Below are 23,063 nucleotides of genomic sequence, written 5' to 3' on the forward strand. Positions count from 1 at the left end.
AATCTATAAGTTAAGAAAAACGGGAATTTCACACAAAATCGATTTTAAATTTCAGTGTATGTAACTCTAAAACAAAATACCGTAGATACATAACGTTTTCACTGAATGTTTATATTAGAATCATACAATTTTTAGTAAATACATTTTGCAAGTATATAATATATATGTCTAAACCACAATTTCGTTTATGACAATTTATCAATAAGGCGTATTTTCATATTACAAATGTATTGCCATTTTAAGTTTATTAGTTCTATACTAACATTGGTAGATACAGTACCTACTTCATTGTGTTTATTTCTCCAATAAGCTTAATTTTAAAATGTTTTTTTTATAAATTAATAGTTATTATATGATTTTTAGCCAACACTTGCACGCGTTCGTTGCGTGCTAGGCTCATTGTGAGGTTTCTTGGTCGATAAAACAACACACTCAGTTATAAACACCTTACCGAACTGTTTACACATTAATTTTATCCACTTTAATACTTCCGGAAATGTTACAATTATGCGTAATCAAGATAATACCATAAAAACAAACGAATAAACAACGTGTGGTTTAAAGTGGTTAAAAAAAAAATTATAAATGAAAGGAAATAGAGGAGACATTACAAATACACTGTCGATCTGATATTCCATTGTTATGTTTAATTTTATTGTATTTAAATTATTTGCGGTGGCCTACAGTTACTAAATGATCAGTCAAATAATTTTAAAGTCAGTTTAAGTATTTTTTTTTCGTAATAAAATCCTATAGATTTAGAATGTAATTTAAAAATAAATAAATAAATAACTGTTTTCATATAAATTATATAATAATAATAATAATAATAATAAAATGGAATATACGTAAATATTATTTATGATTAGTGATATTAGTAGAAATTTCAATAAAACGAAATCTTTTATTTATTTATATTTATCTAATTATTTTATTTTGCAAATTTTTAATTAATTAAAGAATAAAGATTGTTTCAAAATTATAATAAATACGTAGAGATACCTAGTGTTGACTTTTGATATTAAGTTTAAAAAGATTACATATTACACACACACACATAATAATAGTAATATTATGATGCCAAATTAATTTGTCTTTCAATATCAGGGTTATTCAAAGTTTGTTGTATTCACTTTGCAATACATGACCGGTAGATGTGTTTTAGATATAATATTTTAAACTTGAATAATATCGACGCTTGTCGTATTAGCAAAAATTTTTTTAATTAAAAAATTGGGGAATTGGGTAGTGTTAACGATGTAAGTTTGGATAATTTGTTTCTAATTGAAATTTTCAAACTTATTTGAACATTTTATTTTTAATGTTTTTCAATAAATTCTCAAGGTTGAAAAGAATTAAACGAGTGTGAATATGGGCTAAAATCAAAATATAAACATAATTATATGTGTTAAATGAAACATATTTATCAATTATAAATGATGGTGAGTGCTTGCAGGAACGTTGAATTACATATATTGAGGGTCAAAAAAGGTAAAAAGGTCATGTAACTTTTGTGAAATCTGTCATATTTTTCAAAATGTTAAAAAATTTTGAGATATATCTAAAAGCTAATAGTCATTAACTTACAACAATAGCACATTTATAAAAGTTTATTTATTGTATTGTATACCAATAAAGTGATAAATAAAAAAAAAAAATAATAATAGTCAATATGGCTTAATTTATAATTGGCAAATTCGCATATTATTAAACCATTCTAATTAAATTTAAATCTAATTTATAACAATTAACATAGTAATTTGTTGACTTTGATTGGTAATTCAATCATTATCAAAATAAGTATAATTAATACTTATTTCTAATTGTCTGTAAGTGGAAAAAAATATTTTCACAATTTCATAAAAATATTATTAAAAAGGTTAAATTTTCAAAACTGAAAATTTAAAATTCAAAAAACTCTAGTCATCTCACACATGTTCTTTTCTATGTTTATTTAATTATATAAATATTATTTCTATTGTTTCATTATCTGTTTTAACTAATCGAGCGTTTATTAGTCATCAATTTTTTTCAAAATAAAAAAACAATAATTTTATAATGAAACGAAATATAAGTTTGTTGAATGTATTGCATACCTATTTTATTTTATTAGTTAGAATCTTCTCCTCTATCCCCCTTACGTATGTATTATTTGTAAATGTAAATTATGTTTTTGTAAGGTTTGAGATTAGGTCCTAAAAAATCATGAAGTATACTCAGAAACATATTCAGGAATTTTGTGCCCAGGTAAGAAAAAAAACATGATAGTTTATTTTTATCTGAGTATCATAAATTTTTTTTATCACCCAAATGAACTAGGTATCATATTATATCAAAATGCTCTCTAAAATTTATCACCCGGGACCCAAGTCCCCTGCTCCCTTAAATACGACACTGAGTATACCTACTGTGAAAAATGTAAAACAAAAATGATAATTGGATGAAAAATTAAAATTAAAATTGAAAACAACTTAAATCATTATCGTATAAATCAAAAATCTTAAATCACAGTGCATAATAAATTTATATTTGAGTAGATATTGCTTTAATTTTATTTTTTAAATTAAATACATATTTTATATCTTGTTTTATTATTTATAAACGTACCTATCTATTATCTACCTACCGATTTAATGCTGTTTTATTTTTGAATGTTATAAATTATAATTTAGATTTTTGTACACGACGGATGTGTTAGTTTCCTAGACTTTCAAAGAACATTATATATTACTATACTACAAGATTATAATATACTCAATGTATACATTGTGTAACAGAAAGACTTTACAAATTAAATAACTTTTGTTCTTCTATCTTAATTTTTAATTTTGTTTTTTCATAAGTTAAAGCCACTTTTGTAATACGTCAATGCTATTTTTTAATTTTTATTTCTAATACTGAAAAAAACCAAATTTTAAATACATTAAAAAAAAAAAAAATTAAAAAAGGTGGGTAAGTCGTGGATGTCGCTCTGCTGTACAGTAGGTTACAAGTGGGTTACTGTAAAGGATTGAATTAAATTTGAATCCAATGATATTATATCATTGTATACAAAAAACGATTCTGAGCGAAGACGGTTTATCTGTCTAGGATATATTATAGATAATTAAAAATTTTCAAATCTTAGATTTAAAAAGAAGATTTTTTATGAATTTCTAGTTTGAAATAATTTGCGAATTTTCGTGATTTTCGGGATTTTTACGTATGTTGTCAAAATTCAAACTTTGAATCCTTGTAAAAAAAAAAAAATTGTGACTATGAATTTATTTTATTTTTCAACTGCTATTGTTAAAATGTGTTAGAAGCCTTGTACTAAATTTTAAAGTTTTTCTACCGAAAAAATAAATTTTTATCCATATTTATAGAAAAAAAAACTAAAAAAGTTGAAAAATTAAAATGTCAGTAAACAGCTCAAAACAAATCTAAATATTTTGAAAATGTTATCAAATATAGAAAATGTCTATATAAACATTCAGAGAAAATTTCAAGTATCTGTGGTCATTTGTTTTAGACTTTTAGAGTTACACCAACATAAGAAAATCACTAAATGTGAAATCCAGTGGAAATCCAATATTGTAAAAATTTAAATTTCAAATGCTCATAAAAATTTAAATTTGAATTTCCGGTGGACTTTTTATTTGTGATAAAGATTGAAAAACTTGTAAGGAATCTTGTATTAAATTTTCAAATCTTAGATTTAAAAAGAAAATTTTTTATGAATTTCTAGCTTAAAATAATTTTTGAATTTTCGTGATTTTTACATAATGTGTTGTCAAAACTCAAACTTTGAATGCTTAAAAAATAATTATGACTATGTAGTATTCCTTTTATTTTGCAATTGCTATTGTAGTAAAAATTTGTTAGGAGCCTTGTTTTAAATTTTCAAATCTTAGAATTAAAAAAAAAAACTTCTATGAATTTCTATCTAAGATAATTTGAACATTGCCGTAATTTTAACGTATTTAGTCAAAATTTGAACTTTAAATGCTTGTAAAAAAAAATTGTGACTATGTATTTCTTTTATTTTTCAACTGCTATTATAAAAATATGTCAGAAGTCTTGTATTACATTTTCAAATCTTAGATATAAAAGGAAAATTGTTTATGAATTTCTAGCATAAAATAATTTACGAATTTTCGTGATTTTTACATAATATGTTGTCAAAATTTGAACTTTAAATGCTTATAAATAAAAATAGTGAATATGTATTCCTTTTATTTTGCAACTGCTATTGTAAAAATATGTTAGGAGCCTTGTATTAAATTTTCAAATCTTAGAATTAAAAAAAAAAAAACTTTTATGAATTTCTATCTAAGATAATTTTTACGTATTTAGTCAAAATTTGAACTTTAAATGCTTATAAAAAAAAATCGTGCCTACAAATTTTTAATATTTTTTAACTTCTATTGTTACAATTTGTTAGAAGCCTTGTATTAAATTTTCAAGCTTTTCTACCGAACAAATAAATTTTTATCCATATTTATAGAAAAAAAAACTAAAAAAGTTGAAAAATTAAAATGTCAGTAAACAGCTCAAAACAAATCTAAATATTTTGAAAATTTTATCAAATATATAAAACGCCTATATAAGCATTCAGTGAAAATTTCAAGTATCTGTGGTCATTTGTTTTAGACTTTTAGAGTTACACCAAAATAAGGAAATCTTTGTTGTAAAAATTTAAATTTCAAATGCTCATGAAAATTTAATTTGAATTTCCGGTGGAATTTTTATTTGTGATAAAGATTGAAAAACATTTTTATGGGAGTATTTGAGTATTTTTTTTAGAAAATTATTAAATTATTTTAAAGAAATTTAAATACAGTACCTTAATTTATATATAGAAAAAAAATATTTCTAGTATTATTTTGCACAAAATATGTCAATCTTTTTTTAAATAACGCAATTATTATCGGTTATGTTTTAGCACGGCGTCGGTGTCGAATTCGTACGGTTTCTACCAGAAACTCATCCACCTGTTCTCAGCAACATTTTTTGTGAACTAGGAGTCTACGAAAACATTGTAAGTATTGTCTTAATTATTTAATTGTGTTAAGAGTGAAAAATATTGTACACTTTATGGCACGTCGTTTGGTGTTTTGGCCACGGCGTATATTATAACATAATATTATTTACAATTACAAGCACGTTAAAAACATCTTCTTTGCGGTAGCATGTTTTTTTTTTTTAATAATTCTATTAATAGCTTGGCATTCGTGATTTAAAGAATTTATATAGATCCAGTGCTGTATTTCATATATTATGTTTGTGTTTTTCCTGTTTGAAAATATGTTTGAGCATTTTATAGCTATTTAGAGTTTACCATTATCTATTACACAAAAACATTGTTCATAAAAATGTAAGTAATTCAAAAAATTAAATTCCAATATTTTATCAAAATTGTATAGTCTTTCATGTATGATATATACAGATTGATTCAGCTGCTAACCTCCATTATTTTTTTTGATAACACATTTTCTCGAATTATAATTTTTGTAATTTTTAAAAATATATTCAAAGACCATTTAAATATTCTTAAATTTTTTATGCTACTTTAAGTGTATTCTGTAGCGATAAAAACTTATGTTTTTATCAAATAAGATTCCCGCTTTTTTTCAATTATCAACTTTTACCACTCAAAAGTACCAAAAAGATTAACTTTTGTATCGGAGAAGATGTAAATGTTGAAAATTGGAGATTTTTAGTGCCCTAAATTATGTTGATGAATGACAAAAAATATACACACATAATATAATGATCAATACAATACATTAATTGCTTCACCTAGAATCTAAAATCTCATTAATTTAATTCAGTATACATTTATTTATCACACGTTAATTGGTAGTTTTTTAATTCATAATTGTGTTTATACGGCGCTTTATTGCAGTTGTATAACGCTACGTTATAAATACATAAATATATATTTTGAGCTTTTAAGTAATGAACACACCATGCAGGTAAAACAAGTTGTTTAGTGTTTATTCTGTAAATAATTTATCGCTTGGTTGTGACTTGTGAGTTGTTAGGATTTAAAAATTCTATTGAAATATTGAACTAAATTCAAAGGTCTTGATATAATTCATAAAATAACTATCAGGCCTTTAAATTTTCTTTACCTAATGAATCGGACTTTAGTTGGAATGTGTCAAATGACACTAAATCAATTCTCAGCTGCTACATCGAATGAAGCTTAAATGAATTGGGTGTGATTAATATCCAGCTGCTTTTAAGTATGTTGTGTGTTGGAAATGTATGTTTATAGCATAAAAACATGTCTCACGGTGAAAACTATCACATTTTATAGAAATCGTGTTTCGTTAATTTTAAGAAGAGAATATGGCAGTCCGATTCTCAAACTTTCGATTATGAGCGGAGCGATGAATGTATTGATTTTACAATGGGTGTGTTTATTTTTTTATTTTTTATTTTTGTGTCTATGCACGCTATCAATTTTCGAAATAATTCTTTGATTTCAACTTACGTGGCTTTTTCGGTGGGAAAGTGAATCTAATTTTAACCTATTGTGCAGCAGGGTGGCATCCACTAACCCACTTTTTAATTTAATTTATTTCCTTTGTATCACATTTCAAAACAAATTGATAATTTTGGTTTTGATCTGACCTGAAAATTCATCATCTTACAAATGAAAAATTTATCGAAATTTGACGTATCAATGAGGCTTGAGAGTTATTTCTGTGAATTAATTCACTCCTACTCCTTAAATAGGTGTTGGAAAATAAATTTGAAAAAAATTATTATAGTTAAAGTAGCAATAAAAAAATTAAATATTATTTTCAATTTGTATAGATTTTTTTGAAAATTATAAAAACCATCTCCACGACACTTTCATAACAAATACTTATCCTAAAATATCGACACCGACTAAACGAATTTATACGTTGTGGTGTCATCCGACAACGTATAAATATCGATTAGATATATTCAATGCAGTTGTTTTTATGTTATAAAAAATAAGTACTATACAATGTCATAATATTAAATATAGTAATAAAAATAAAATAAGTTCAAGAAATAACAACAACTGTCTTATTATAGTCGTTATGGTCAAAGGTTCGAGTTGCCATTACACTTGGGTTTGCTCCGATAATATCCATGCGTACGTGAGGTTTCGAAAACGTCAAAAAAATTCATAAATATTTTTATTTTTATTCTTGGTAATCTAAAATTTAATTTAGCTACATAACAACGTTTTTGAAAAATTTATATATTTTTTTTCGTTATAATTTACCAACTTTTAACTTTTTTGAGGGATTTCTACACACCACCTAATCTTCTAAACTTTAAATAATTGTAACTCAAGTTAACTGGTCGTTTGAAATTCATTTGTGTATTAAAAATTTCAAAAAAATGATTTGCATCGAACAAAAATGTTATCTGTCAAAATAAAAATGAACAATTTAATTTTATGGTAAATTAAATTTATAAAAAAATATATTTTCAAAAATGTTATTACTTCTCGAGACTCAATGAGGAAATGTGCTTAACTTTAAAAGCGAAAATTCAGTTTAACTTAATTGAATACTAAGCTACATATTTTCAGATATTTTTTTATATATATATACACTTCTCGTTATAATCCATCTAACAATGTGATAATATCTAAGACAAGAATTGTTTTCTAACGGCGTGTCATGTGTTACTAAAATATTTGCCATTCACAGAATTATTTATTTGTGATGCGCAGAGTATAAATAATTTAATTACGTTATTGTACGGAGGAACACAAGATATGAAGAACATTGCAACAATAGCCTCATTTTAAACTTATATATATATTTATAGTTATTGGGTACTTCATTAAAACTAATTAATTGTTTTAAATGAATCACCATTTTTTTTTACATTTAAACTAGATAACCATCGTAAAAAAATATTGAGAAGCATTTCTCTAGAGCAGTGTTTCTTAAACTGTGTTCCGCAGAACTCCAGAGTTCCGCGTAGATCACTTCAAGGTTTCGCGAAGCGTAAGTAATTTGTTTTAAATGTTCAAGAAAATTACTTTAAAATATCCATTATGGAAAAAAATACTTATATATTAAATAATAATGTATAAGCCATTTAGAATAATCTATCAGCTAACTCTATATTCAATAATCTATACTTCTACTTAATAAATCATTTATTTGCAAATAATCCTAAAAAAGCTAAAAAGCTAAAAAAAAAGTAGGGATTCCACGATAAAAGTGGACATCAAAAAGGGTTCCAAGAATTAAAAAGTTTAAGAAACGCTGCTCTAGAGATTTAATGCAATGCCAATTGTCCATAAACCACTAATTAATAATTGTTTTAGTAATCAGCAAATTAAGGGTTGAATTTGTTTTTATTTTTTATTTTAAAATTATTTAGTGGTAAATAATTCCAAGAAACATTACTAACTATGAGAATGCGGTTGACACAATGAACTATTTAATTTTCCAACTACCTAATATAATTAGGTTTTTTTTTATAAATCCGTAGATTTGTTTGTCTCCATACTTCTATGTTGTAGTACAATTTTTTTAGGTCTTTGTAATTTTTCTTATTAGTATCTTGTATTATCTATGTCATGTATTCTGCCCTTGGTTTTCGTCTTGCATCTTTTACATCTTGTACAATTATTTTCTTTAATTAACTATCATGCCTTAATAAGTGTTCTATCATCTTGCATCTTCTCGATTGAATAGGTACTTTTCCATATTTGTCGTTGTTTCTTTATTTTGTCTAGTACTTCCTTATTCGTTATCCTCTCGGTCAATGGTATTTTAAGCATTTTCCTAAAGCACCACATTTCAAAGACTTCCAGCCTATTTTTTTTCCATTAATTTTATTGTCCAGGCCAAGAGCGCTACATTCCATATATAACTTTTTAAAAATTTTTCCTTATCTTCAGGCTGATACTATTGGTAGTATATGTGCCTTTTGTCTTGAAAGGCTCTTTTAACCTGCGCTATCCTGAAAATTATGTTTGTTTTGATGTAGCCATCCTCTGTTTTATTGCTTCCTAGGTATGTGAATTGCTGTACTTGCTTTATTTGTTCATTGTCGATATTTATATTAAGTCGAAGCATATTAGCTTTACCATATACCATAACTTTCGTTTTCTTTTTGTTCAGTTGCATTCCATACTTAGTTTTTAGTATTCTATCTATCGATACTAAGGTATTTTGTAGGTAATCTTCATTTTCCACGCAGAAAACTATGTCGTCCGTAAATCTTAATGCAGTAATCATTGGTCTTCCTATTCACACTACTTTCTTTATTTCTGTTCTCAATTATTTCATTGCCTCTTCAATTCACAGGTTGAATAGCGTTGGCAACAAGACACACCCCTGTCTTTCTCATTTTTTTTTTTTTGCTTCTTGTTTTTTGCCTTATATCTGTATTAAGACTGTTTGGTTTTGATATATATTGTGGATAAATCTTCTATCGTTATATTTAATTCCTATTCATTTTAGGATTTTAAATAATTCATTCCATTGTACATTGTCAAAAGCCTTCTCTAGATCTATAAAAGCGATGAAGGTTTCTTTGTTCCGTCTAATTTATTTTTCTACCATTATCCTAAGTGCCAAAGTCACATCTCTAGTTCCTATATTTCGCCTGAAACCAAATTGATCTTCAGCTAGGTTTGTATCTATTTACTTTTCTATTTTATTCTTTATTACGCTTGTTATTATTATTAAAGCATGTGTGTTGAGGTCTAAAGTTTTATAATATTCCTCACAACTCATTGTTCCCTTTTTCTTGGGAATTTTTCCGTTAGGTAAATTTCGTTACATATATTTCCCCTTCTACCCCTTGTTAAGCACTCATCCACTATGGTATATTGTTTATCTAACCATTGTTCTTTGGCTTCCTTTGCTTTTCTTTGTATGAAATTTCTGATGCTTTTTTAGTTCTGTCGATTTTCTATGTTGTTTTGATTTTTGTACTTTCTTTTTTGTTTAATAGTTCTATAATTTGTTCTGTAATCCAAGGCTTCTTTCTCCCATGTTCCCAAGACTTCTTCAGCCTTATTTTTCAATATTTGCTGAATATTTTTCCATTTTTCTTCTACTATGTTATTACCTGGTGTTACTGTCGTTAGTATATTCCATTTTAGTTTCTTCGATTTTCAAATTTCTGTAGGTTCCTATTCTTAGTATAATTTTTCTCTTTAATATTTTTGTATTTTAATTATGATTCCATGATTAAGAGATTATTGTGATTTTTTATATCTGCTCTGGAATATGCTTTATATTGCTTAATTTGGTTTCTAAACTTTGTTTTGTCATAATGTAATCAATTTGAAACCTCGCTATATCTCCAAGAGCTTTTCCCATATACCTTATTAGTTTATTCTTGAACAGGATGTTTGTCAACACAAGCTTATTGTGTTGCGTACAAAATTGTATGAGTCTCTCACCATTATTACCAGCCCAACAGCTAGCTCATATTCCGAGGATACCGATGATTCCAAATGATCAGCCAACCACGTTTAAACGGCTTAAATTTCGGGTGAAAATATCTTTCGCGTTGACTATTAACAAGTCTCAAGGTTAAACCTTAGAATTAGTAGGGCTCGACCTACGAAAGGAATATTTTACTCATGGCCAACTGTATGTGGGTCTATCACGAGTTTAATCTGATGTTAAGTAATTTATTTTGCTGCCATAAAATAAAACAACTTTAAAAATCGTTTACAGAGAAGATCTAACTCAATAAATTTATGCCGGGTTGCATAAACGGTTGATAAAAACAGTTAAATAAGATGTGAAGATGTGATATTGGTTTGATAAACAAGCTGATAAACATCTTTATTGAATCCACAAAGTAGTGTTCGGTTGCACAAATAATTCCATTAAGTTCAATGGTTCGTTCGTTAACCGTGGTTATGTGGTTATTGATTACAAAATCACTTACAAAAGTGATAAGTCAATCAATATTATCATTAAAAACACACTGTTATTATTTAAATTAAGTTATAGAGTTATTTTTAATATTTATCGAACTAAAATCGGGCCTTCAAGTTATCGAACCGATAGCAACATGTTTATTGCATCGATAAAAGATAAAAATCGTTTATGTAACAGACAATATTCTTATCGATCCGATTTCTGTATTATCGAACCAATAACTACTTATCGATCGTTTATGCAACCCGGCATTAATGTTTACTTATTTTCAATATGATTTAATGATATATATTATATATGATTCAAATTCTACGCAAACGAAGTTACGGATGGATGCTATAATTAATATGGCAAAACAAAGTTAGCCAGGTCAGCTATATAGTAAATAAAGAAGTTTTGAACAATTGAAATAAATATAATACAAAGAAAGTTGATTAAATTTTTGAAGTGTTGAACATATATATCACATAACTGTTACTTAATAAGTATTTACCTACAGCATGGGCATTTGGCAATGCCCAGCGGGGCAACAAGCAGAACTATAATAAATGTTTATGAAAAAAATGTTATACTCATACAAATTATAAAATATATGGCTATATTGTCGTAAACTTATGTATATTTACTATAATAAACGATGTAGTAATGTCATTTATTTGTTTTTATTTGAAATTATTATTATTAATATTATTAATACAACTATTTTCTAAGCTTGCGTCAAATCTGATCGTTACATATTGCTATTTTTTAAGGGAAACAAAGTGCACGGGATCAGCTATAATATTGTATAATAATATGTATAAATAGCAAAAAAACACACTAATAATCATTGTGCTATGTTAATTTTCACATTTACTATAAATAGGTAGAATACAAAAATATGGTCTAAAACCAAATTTTTCAATCGTATTTCGAGACAAAACTGTTCTAAACTTTATAAATATTATGTTAAATAAAAAATTCAAAACCAAAAATAATAATCGCTGTCCAGGCAATATTAATCAAATGTTTGTAATATTACAATTAAAACTAACAATAATGCAACTATAGAATTAATTTTTAACTTTGAACATAATAAACCAATACAAAATACTGGTTTAATGATATTAATAGTATGAACTTTTGATTTACTAATTATTAATTAAATTTAATGATAAATTAACTTATTAGCTACTGTTTTATTAATTCAACTTATCGTAGACAATGTATATTTTTATATTGCAAAATTGTTTTTCAATGTTGCCCGCACGTAAAAAAAACAGTGCATTCTCTAATGAAAACCAGTAACTGATTTAAAACTAATATAACTCTATTAAAAATTCCAACATGGTACCTGCTATATAATTACATTTTATAATTATGATTTTGTCGTGCAGACAATTACCTGTGACTGCGACGCAACGCCGGCGATGCAGTTGAAGGCGATGCGACAAAAGGGCGACAAAGTGGACGTTTCTCATTACCGAGTGAACGTGAACAAGTTGCAGGCCCGGTTGAACATGTCATGTGACACTGCCAAGAAAAGGGGACAGATCAAATTCGATGGATGGCCAAAAGTATTTTAACGGTCTTCGTCCTTAAATTAGACATTTAAGTGTATGCATACACGCCGTCGTTATGTTTTCCGTAGGGGCGTTCCTGCAGACGATAAACATTGCAGACATCTAGGGGATTGACTACATCTTGCGTGTTTTGAAAGTTTACCATATGCATCTTATATATTATTATAATGTGGCTTGAACTTAAACCTCCCCCTTCCAAATAACCAAAGTTAAGATCCTGTAGTTATAATATTGTTTAGCGTTAAGTGCAACATTTTTAATGCATAATACTCCACTATATTCAACTCATCTAAACTTAAAATACTTAGAACTCATAAACTACTTGTTCGTGTTAACATACGATATCTGCGTGTATTGAAATATTTGGTAAAATATTTTACTTTGGAAAATGAATAACATCAATTAAAAATGTCTTGCCATTAAATTAGTAAAAACTACGTAAAATTTAAATGATACAAAATGTTAATACTTTTTAAAAAAACGAGTGTTTTACGTTGGATGAATTATAATATACTGTAATTTAATTATACTCCAACAATTTTGAGCACCGTTAATAATATAATTTACTACATTATTTTTAATTTACTCAACATTTAAATGAATCAACGCTAGTTTATGGTTCTTGTTAATTATTTGTGTTTACTTAGTTCGAGTACTTACTTCAGTGAATTTCTGGATTAAAATACGTATCATTAAAGCACATATTTCTATTAAACCTAACAATAATAGGTACCTATTTAATTTACTAATGAATCAAACTTGACATACATTTCCAACATAGTAGGTACCTATTACAGTCTATAGACTGTTGTGTTAAATTTTTAAATTATTAAATATTTTTTACGATTTTTTACGATTAATTACATCAATAAGGATAAAAAAATAATTTCAATATTATTGAAACTGAGGTTCTGTTATTGGTTTTACTTTCTCGTAATTTATTTCAAATAGATTTTTATTTAAATTTAATTTTTAATAATTATTTGAAGCTGAATTTCTCATATGTATTCGGTAATAAGTGACTTACCAAGAGAAAATCGAGTTTAGTATGTGATGACTTAAATTATCTGGTTTAATGGCATGTTTATCACACTGACATTTTGTGACGGACTGTTTGAAAATTATATCAAAGAAAAACATGAAAATATTTTATAGTATAATATAAAAGGTATTCTGGATTTGAAATATTTATTAAGCAATTTTTAGTTGAAATATTTCAATTAAATTATCAATTTTCATCCAAAAATATTTAGTTACCTATTGATTATTACATGATATGATCATAGATTAATGATTAAACAAAATAACACATTGACCATGAATGGCTATTATTAATGAAAGTTTGCTAATTTCATTGTTGATGGTGATAAATTAGCCATAAAGGCATTATATTACGATTGATTAATATATCACTTCAATAGAGTCCGTATATTTTAGTTAATATTATTTTAATTATTTATTAGCAATTGATAAAATATATCTACTTTTAAAACGTTCTCTTGTCATAAGTGATCATAAATAAAGGCTTTAAGATGCACTACATAACTTTATACAATTTTAATTTTCCACATAAATAAAATAATATTTTAAGAAAGTAAAATTAACGTATAATATACATATTTTAATCACAATATAATCAAATGCCTATACAAATATTAGAATTTAAACGATTCAGTGCAATATAACTAGGAAAAAATTCCATTTGATTCATTTATGCGTGATTAACGCACTAATTTTTGGCAAAAGGAAAATGCTGAAATATCTTTTTTATACTTAGAGGGGGGATACCTAAAATGTTTAAAAAAAATATCCAACATTAATATTAATTGCGAAAAATACAACGACTTTTCAACTCGAAGATGGATGGTGAAATTTGCGTAATAGAATCCTAATATGCATTACATCCGTGGTTTATATCAGTCTGTGATAATAATATTATGCTCGTTATCATCAATAATTGGTTAGTCATGAAGTGAAAGAAAATAAACGATTTATCGGTAGTTGAATATGCCTAGTAGGCGATTATTCTAATCTTCTTAATCCTTTTATAGATTTTACAAAAATAAAAATGTCAACAACAAAATAATGAAATTAATTAATTCAAGCATTATCATAATGATAAAAATGAAATTCAGAATACAAAAAAAATGATCACCCATGGCATGGGTCGAAACACTCGAAACCTCTTGATGTATAATAGGTCTCCATTACGAATACGAGTAGATCACATGTGGTCTGGTAATAGGTCACATATTCTATTGTTATTTATTAATTATACTACCTGATAATATTGTTCAGTGCCCACTTAAATTAATATATTTTCTTCATTGCCGACTATAACGTAAATTTTAGATAAAAGTGGCGCTGGCTCAAGTTGGATACATTAAAAGCAAAACTATGGATGAAGTGCAGCTGCAAGACGTCATCTTGGACATTGTGACCGGTGCCATAAGATCGACAGACCTTTCAGTCGATCTGTACAGGTGGTCTGATTTTCCAAATTTCATAAAAAGCCAACGACAGACAATAACTTCGCCTTTGGATTCATACACCGATCGAATGGTTGGTACTCACTAGGATCCGTTTACAAAGGATTTAACACTACCATAGTATGGAGACAAAATAGATAGTAGATATATGTGTTCCGACGTACTGACTTGCGTCTTCCCCCGATATTAATTTTGAAAGTATATTTAAATTTATTATGAAGTTTATTTTGAATCCTTCAAGTTAGATTTATAAACAAAATTTAAAACCATGCGATATTATTTTCCCGTAGGCATTTCTAAAAATTATAAATGTTTGTTATAAATATTTTTGGTGGAATTTATATTTTTAAGAACAATAAATTAAAGATATTACTCAAAGGGCCCAAAGTTCACATCACAAAAAAAAATTTGTTTTCAAAATTGATATTGGTGTAAAACTCAAGTTAGTACACGTTAGATCAAGTACAAGTTTTTCTCCAAAAAGCGTAAGAGTGGATTTATTTTAACTTATACTGTACCAAATGATCCTTTACTTGTTTTTTCTTAAATAGTTTTAAGTTGATAAAAACAACTCTTCTTAATAAAAAAAAAAAATATAGCTAATTTTATACTTATGTTATCTTACGTTTTTGAATGAAACATTACCTACTATATGTTTTTGAATTTCATATTTTACAGCAGAATATTTTTTTTTAAATTTTTTTAATATTTGATACATATTTAAAATTTCGATGAGAAAAATAGTTAATTAAATCACCAACAGCTATTAGAGAGGAACGTGGTAGTGATTAAACACCACTCTCACTCTAGTATACGCGATTACGTTATTCCGACTTCCGAGGATACAATATTATATATTATTCCTAGGTACATAACTATGATTCACGTGCAATTAGACCGAACGTTTTTGAAATATATTTCTCACTGTATACGATAATAATTATGAACTTTAGAACGCAGGACATGTATAAGGATGTCATTTGAATCACGAAACAACTTTTCTGTGATACTGATGTGTGCGTTTAAAAGTGACTGCTACAAACACATGTCTATAATTAAACCTACATTTTGGCAATATTCAATATCATCAGCATATATTACTACTCTACTAAATTAGAAAAATTATATATACAATGTTACATGTCGTATTTAGTATTGAAAATTATGGGCACGTCCAATTAAAATATTGAAATTTATATTAATTTATTATAATATTATTCCGAGAACGTAAATATAGTTAAGAAAAATAATTAGGTTGCAGCTTATAAAATATAATAAATTGGAATTATGTGTTTCAATTAAATTATACGATTTTAAATTTTTTGATTTTCAATATGTGTCCTTTCAAAAACTGATTTTAACCTAATGCAAAATAAATGTTTTGTTTGTTGTTTCTGATATATATATATATTTTTTAAGAAAGTTACAGATTATTGTGTTTATTATTTTAGATTCTGAGTGATGTTCAGGGTCTTGATATTATTGGAAAAAAAAGTAAAATTTGTTTGTATATTTGTAATTACAAAAAAGTCAATGATTTTAATATTTACAATTAATAAAAGAAAAATATACAAATAAATTTTACTTTTTTTTTCTAATAATATCAAGACCCTGAAAATTCCACTCAGAATCTAAAATTTTTCTTTTGATTAATTGTAAATATTAAAATCATTGACTTTTTGTATTCATCAGTTTAAGAAGTTGGTTGATTTTTTCTCTGGTCTTTTTTTGTTGTACATTGATTTCCGAAGAGCAATTATATTTTTTGAAAAAACTATAAGTTTGCTATTAGGAATATTTTCAGTCAATTTTCATACACATTTTTGGTTGCTTTCTGTTGTATTGCTCTACTGGTTTGTTTGAGTTTGAGTTTATCGTTGTACTTTTAGTGTTTATGTTCATTAATATTAGCAAGAAAAACCTTATGTTCTATCTCTGCTTGTCATAATTATTCATCAATTTTTTTTTTTTCTTACTGCCAAAATATGTTATCTCAATTTTTTTTTAATTTTAAAGAATCAGAAATTATGAATTTATAACCATCAAGTAGTGATAATTTCGTAGTAATTTCATCAAATATTTATTATTATTATAATTTATATTTATTAAACATTTCTATATGTTAAATAACATCTCATAAATAGTCAAAAAGTTATTACGATAAATACATTTAATTTTGGATAAGTATATGTATAATAGAGTGTTCAAACTTAACGCTCATATTTTCAAATTGTTGAATTCTGTGAAGATAAAAGCTATTATTTTTCAAATAAGAACCTTCATTATCTATTGTTAATTATTCAGTGGATAATTTTTCTTAACTTTTCGTATTAGCTAATTCAAAGTTTGAGCTGTAGTTTTTGAATTATTTAACTTTGTGTACTTAGACGATATCACGCCATCATCCGTGGTCTCTCGTACATAGTTTTAGAGTTATAGTGATTTAAAATAGTTCAGGATTAATATTAATCCGTCAACATAAATATTTTGTAAAAATGGTCAAATTAAAAAAAAATACTAGATTCGATATATCATCTTGTTCATTTTTTATACAACATTTTTAAGGACTATTATCCTAATTATAAACATTTTACTAACTAATAATATACTACTCGTAAAAATTTTCAATTAGTTATATTAACATTTTTTAAAAATGAACCAATAAATAATTTTAAGCAAAAATGTAAGTTTTCATTTTAAAACATATTTGTAATGATATTCCTTAAGTAACACAAAAAAAGTTGAAAAATGTAAGAAATGGGCTTTGTGTGTATTTCAAAATTTCAAAATCACAATTTGAATAATTTATTCTTAAAGAAAAAAATGTGCGTATGAATGCTTAGTTCAGGGGTCTCCAAACTTTTTTTTACGGTGGGCCAAATTGTATATACGCTTTGGCATCGCGGGCCAACGTTTTTAGAAATGTGTTGTCTAAAAAAAAAAAAAAAAATTGTTGTCTATCTAGGAATCTAGGATAGGTTATGAAATTGAGAAATGAATAAAAATAGATGAGATTTATTTAAAAAAGATGTATGTTTATTTATATAATCTTTTTATTTTATAATTCAAAATTTGTTTTATTATGATACGAGTAAGTTACTTAGTGAGACGTTTGGAACTGCTTGTTTTTTATAAGTTGTTATGAATAATACCTACCAAAAGAAAATATTATAAATTCATTTTATTTTATTAATCAATTCAATAAAAAATAAATAAAAAATAATATATTATTTTCAAAACATTAATTAGCTTGGCGGGCTGGTGCAAAAAGCTTGGCGGGCCGTAGGTTGGAGACCCCTGGCTTAGTTAATCATCGTGTACCTATCAATTATATGGTTATCGATGATACAAACTTGAGGCTTTGTACCATGTGTCTATAAACCTTGTTCGATAATGAGTGACGTCCACCATAACTTTTGATAACGTTGAGGTATTATTATGGAAAAAGATGACACAAACGCCTATAAAGAATTAACATAAATTGAATGATTAAAATAAAAATTGAATTATTATGAATACATATTAATATATACTAATAAAATTGTCATATCCATTACATAGATAAGTCCGAAAATAGAATCAACGGTCATGAAGCAAGGAGAGAAAAGGTTGATGGTTAAAGTCATAAAAGCCATTGGACTCGGTCTCAAACAAGGTTAAGCTAAGTCGTTAAATTTTTTTCTAGTCCATTACTAACGTGTATCTAAATGAATATTTTGATCGAACGCGTTTTGTATTTGTTCGGCGTAGGGTGCTACGAACCGTACTGTGTTATCGAAGTCGATGACCCTTTCCAGAAGAAGCAGACTTCGACAAAGAAGAACACTTCATCACCACAATGGAACGAGAACTTTATGTTGTAAATACAATTATTTTCTTATTTTCTTATTGGTATACTATAAAATATTGTTTTTAACTTGGTGCATCAGTAGTGCAGTGGTTCACATCGGCAATTGATGTGATGGAACATAATTGTGGAATGTCCAAGGAAAATTCCAGAAATATTCTCAATGCTAGAAATTTATCAAAGTGTTATATATATTTTTTATATATTGATCATTAGTTAGGTACAATTAATCCAAATGTTGATTATTGTATACCTTTAAATATATAGCAAGACTTTTGAATAATTTCAAAAAAATATTCAATTTATATAATTTATAATTCTAATTTATGTTATACACTTTTAAATATTCGCAAGTTCTACTTGTACTTGTATAATTTATTTATTTTTAAAAAAATGTCCTTAGAGGTAAAAAAAAAATATTTCGGTAATATTCCTCGGTGGACATTTTTTAGTGGCACATCATTAACTCCGACAGTTCGTAATACTTAACTATTGAATTTGGTTTTTTCAAGCACGTTGAATCGGACAACCGAGGAGATATTGTTCGAAGTATACGACTGCAACCCGAACGGTGGAAATCAGTTTATGGGCTTGGCTATTGTCAGCGTCGAAGAACTGCTCGTTAACCCTTACCAGAGGCAAGTGCTGTCACTCCAGTCGCGACCATATCAAGACGATTCTGTGTCCGGTACTCTTACGTTAGAAGTAAGTGCAACTGTATTTTTTTCCCGTCATCTGTAGAACAGATAATTCATACATAAATCGCAACATCAAAACATTGATTCAGTAATCGACTGGTATTGGTAAAGGGTTACTACCACTTATTTTTGGAATTAGTTCTGACCTTTGTACTAGATTATTTTATTTTTATAACCTGGACCCGGTTCCAATATTTTTAAAATGTAAATTAGGGATCAGGTTAAGCTAATATTCCAACATTTCCAACGAACACGACCATTTTTTTTTTTATTGTTTAGTATTTCTCTATTTATTCTTTAAACATACTTAAACTAATAATGTACAGTTATTATAAAAATATAAGTATATATTTACTTAAATCAACTTTTTATTTAAATTTAATGATTTTTCGAGAAATAATTGGCTTTAAACAACAATGATATAATTTTATTTAACCACTAATTGTGCTAAAAAACAAATAATATTTACGAAGGTAAAACACAATGTATAGATATAATCGTTGTAAAACCTAATTGTTTTCTTTTATAAACATGAGTTTCGATTCCAGCTATCGGAAAATATTAAATTTTGCTATGATTAGATTCAAGAACTTATTCTTTTCAGTTGTGATGCAAATCCCTGCACTAATAGCTACTGACAAGTTGATCATAATTAATAATAATTACACATATTTTTAATTTATTTTTTAGTGTTTTTATTTTCTGTAAGACACAATTTTAAGCTGAAATCATAAAAATCACATATGAGATTTGGATTAATCATTTTATACACCAAATACAACAACTCATTTTGATCCCTAAAAAATTTTACTTATCGTTTTAAGTTATATAATGTCTAAAAGTTCAAGATTTTTTACAAATATTCAGATGATTACTTTTTTAAAATTTTCATAATAATTACCGTGGTAACATATTTGATATTTTTAAGCTATACATTGTTATAACAAAGGTCATAATCATAATAATTGTTTGTACATGAATGGTACTTAAATATTATTGATAATATAATGACCATCTAGTAATATTGTTATTTGTGTTCTCTATCTGCGTTTTTCTATGTTTTATTATTGTTGATGATTTAAAGTGCAGAAGTTTTAATATAAAACCATTTTTATTTTACTTACAAATGGCTATGAATTAAATCCATTGTATACTGCCATTCTTTGCGGTACAGTGGGTCCTTTAAAAAAAATAATTTTTAATGTTTTATTTTGTATTTTTCTTTTAAAGATTCCGCGTTATTGTAGCCGTATCTGATTGTTTCTGATTGTTACAAAATATTCAAATTGAAAACTCAATCCCGTAACGTCAATTACTTGGTTACCTTTATGAGGTTCTATAATATTTTCGAATATTTATTACCTATAATATAAAAATACTATAGAAAAACAACTACTTAGGTACCAACAATTTTATTATATAAATATTATAAATATTTTGGTGATAGGGATTTATCCATATTTTACCGTGTGATATTTATTTTTTTAACCATAAATATTTTACTATTTTTTAATAGATTATTTTAAGACGTTAAAAAACAATATTTTTTTTTCATTGTTAATACTTTAAAATTATAGCATACATTTTTAATTTAATTTTATAAGTATTAAAATTGTACATAAGTAGAGTATTGGAAAAACATTATTTTGGGTATCACTATCCATCTCTAAACTTTAAACAACTGGTTCAAAATGCAATAGTTATACATGGAAATGAAAGTCCTTAAAAACAACATTCTACTTTGGATTAAGGAAAAAATCAAAAACGATAAAACGCTGTGGAATATTTATAATTTTTAACGCCGAAACGACCGACTGTATCAACTACGAGTAGGTTAATCGATTTTTATTTAGTTTGCTTATTACCCGGGTAATGAATACTGCAGTAAAGTCATAACAAACAGATATTACTGTTAACGTGAAATAACGTACCTACCAACCATAATACCTACAAAAAGTACATACATGTTTTATTATATTAAAACCACAGTGGAGATATTTTTCGTTCTCACTAAATTTGTTCTTTTATACATATCACTTATAATTTGATTTTAAATTAAACGTAAGCGTATATGATACGTAATAATACAGAGTAATTTATACAGGGTGATTTTCCAAGAATGCACAGTGCACACACCCTTTTTTTCTTCAAGAATACAGTTTTTTAAATTTTATTTTTGGAATATGTGATTATACTTAAATATAATTTTATAGATTATTGAGATGCATTGTAATACTCAAGGAAATGAAAACTTTTGTTTTTAAAATGAGATCTCTCACATTTCCAATGTACATTTTTTTGAAATTATTTTTCTAAACATTTGAGAGACCAGAATAAAAACTTAAAAGAGTAGTTTTTGAGTAGATAATGTTAGTTAATAAATATATAAATTTATCAACTATAATAATTTTTAAAGTTGGTTCAAGATCCAAGTATAATAAATACTAGATCCAATATCACACTTATTTTATATTTTCGTGAAATTTTTTTAATGATTATTATCCATAGCATAAATATTTCAGTAACCGATAAATTTTGAATTAGTTACATTTTGAAAAAAAAATATTTGTCAAATAATTTTAAATTGTTGTAGAGGTTCTTATTTGAAAGTCTAAAGTTAGTATCTCCACGAAAACTCATTGAGTTCTAGTTACAAAGCAATATTCAAGAATTTTAAAATATGGTCTTGTATCATCAAAAATCTGAATTTGAACAATTACATGAAGAAAAATGTAGACGAAAAAACATGATGAATCACCATATATAGTTATAGGATGGTTATAGGGTTGTTTTTTTTTGCACTTACCAAATTAAATGTATTTTTATAATCTGGAATCAATTCCATTTCCGGTATTTCAAATGAGGTCGAGCATTCATAAACCTTATAATTAGTTTAAAATCAACTGAAAAAACAGATTTCCAAATTCAACATAATTGAAGAGGAAAAAGGAGGTAATCGTGATCTGAGAATCACCCTGTATATATATTCACACGGTTTCCCAAGGTTCGTTTTTATAAATATGCCTATTAGTCTGGACTGAGATTATAACTCGTCGACTGCAGCTGCAGGGATTCGGGAAAATAAAAATGCGCACGGTGAAATTGGTCACTGTGACATCAATCCTTTGGGAATCTAAAACAATAGAGCTTTTATGTAACAGAGCGTTTAATGGCACCATCTTTATTCAGGCTTTAATATTTGTTATTGTCCAATTTGTACTCTGGTATATTGTAATTGTTACGTTTAACTTTTACTTTAAATTAAACGTAAGATTCTCAAATGTCTTATTAAAAATATACACGTTAATAAATAAACATGTCCGCATGATAGACATGTATTAACACGTCGTGGCTAAACATTTATACCATTGGAAACAGATGCATTGCACAAACGTTGGCCAGATATACCATTAATGTAGATGGACCTAAGTGGTTTAGGGTCTCTTCGTCGACTAATATTTTTAATATAAAAACAATAGATTTAATGTTTTTAAAAAATTTAATTTTTAAAATTTTCTGACCACCTACGTGGATTGACTATAATAATAAATGATGATGGAAATATAAATTTA

At 26.3% G+C, this 23,063-nt stretch overlaps 1 protein-coding gene across 2 annotated transcripts in view; it reads left to right on the forward strand.

Annotated features, from left to right (window-relative positions):
- Positions 1–23,063, forward strand: part of LOC107167911 (uncharacterized) — a 133,620-nt gene that overhangs the window by 54,879 nt on the left and 55,678 nt on the right. For both annotated transcript variants that reach the window (XM_089215137.1, XM_089215135.1), the window contains exons 2-7: positions 4,925–5,020; positions 12,272–12,451; positions 14,810–15,019; positions 18,508–18,601; positions 18,697–18,805; positions 19,306–19,498. In XM_089215137.1, the coding sequence (XP_089071263.1) occupies positions 4,925–5,020; positions 12,272–12,451; positions 14,810–15,019; positions 18,508–18,601; positions 18,697–18,805; positions 19,306–19,498 (882 nt within the window). The remainder of the gene's footprint in view (positions 1–4,924; positions 5,021–12,271; positions 12,452–14,809; positions 15,020–18,507; positions 18,602–18,696; positions 18,806–19,305; positions 19,499–23,063) is intronic.

The sequence above is a fragment of the Diuraphis noxia genome, unplaced genomic scaffold, assembly GCF_037042655.1.
Source record: "Diuraphis noxia isolate RWA-SAM2 unplaced genomic scaffold, SU_Dnox_SAM2 contig0001, whole genome shotgun sequence".
NCBI lineage: Eukaryota > Metazoa > Arthropoda > Insecta > Hemiptera > Aphididae > Diuraphis > Diuraphis noxia.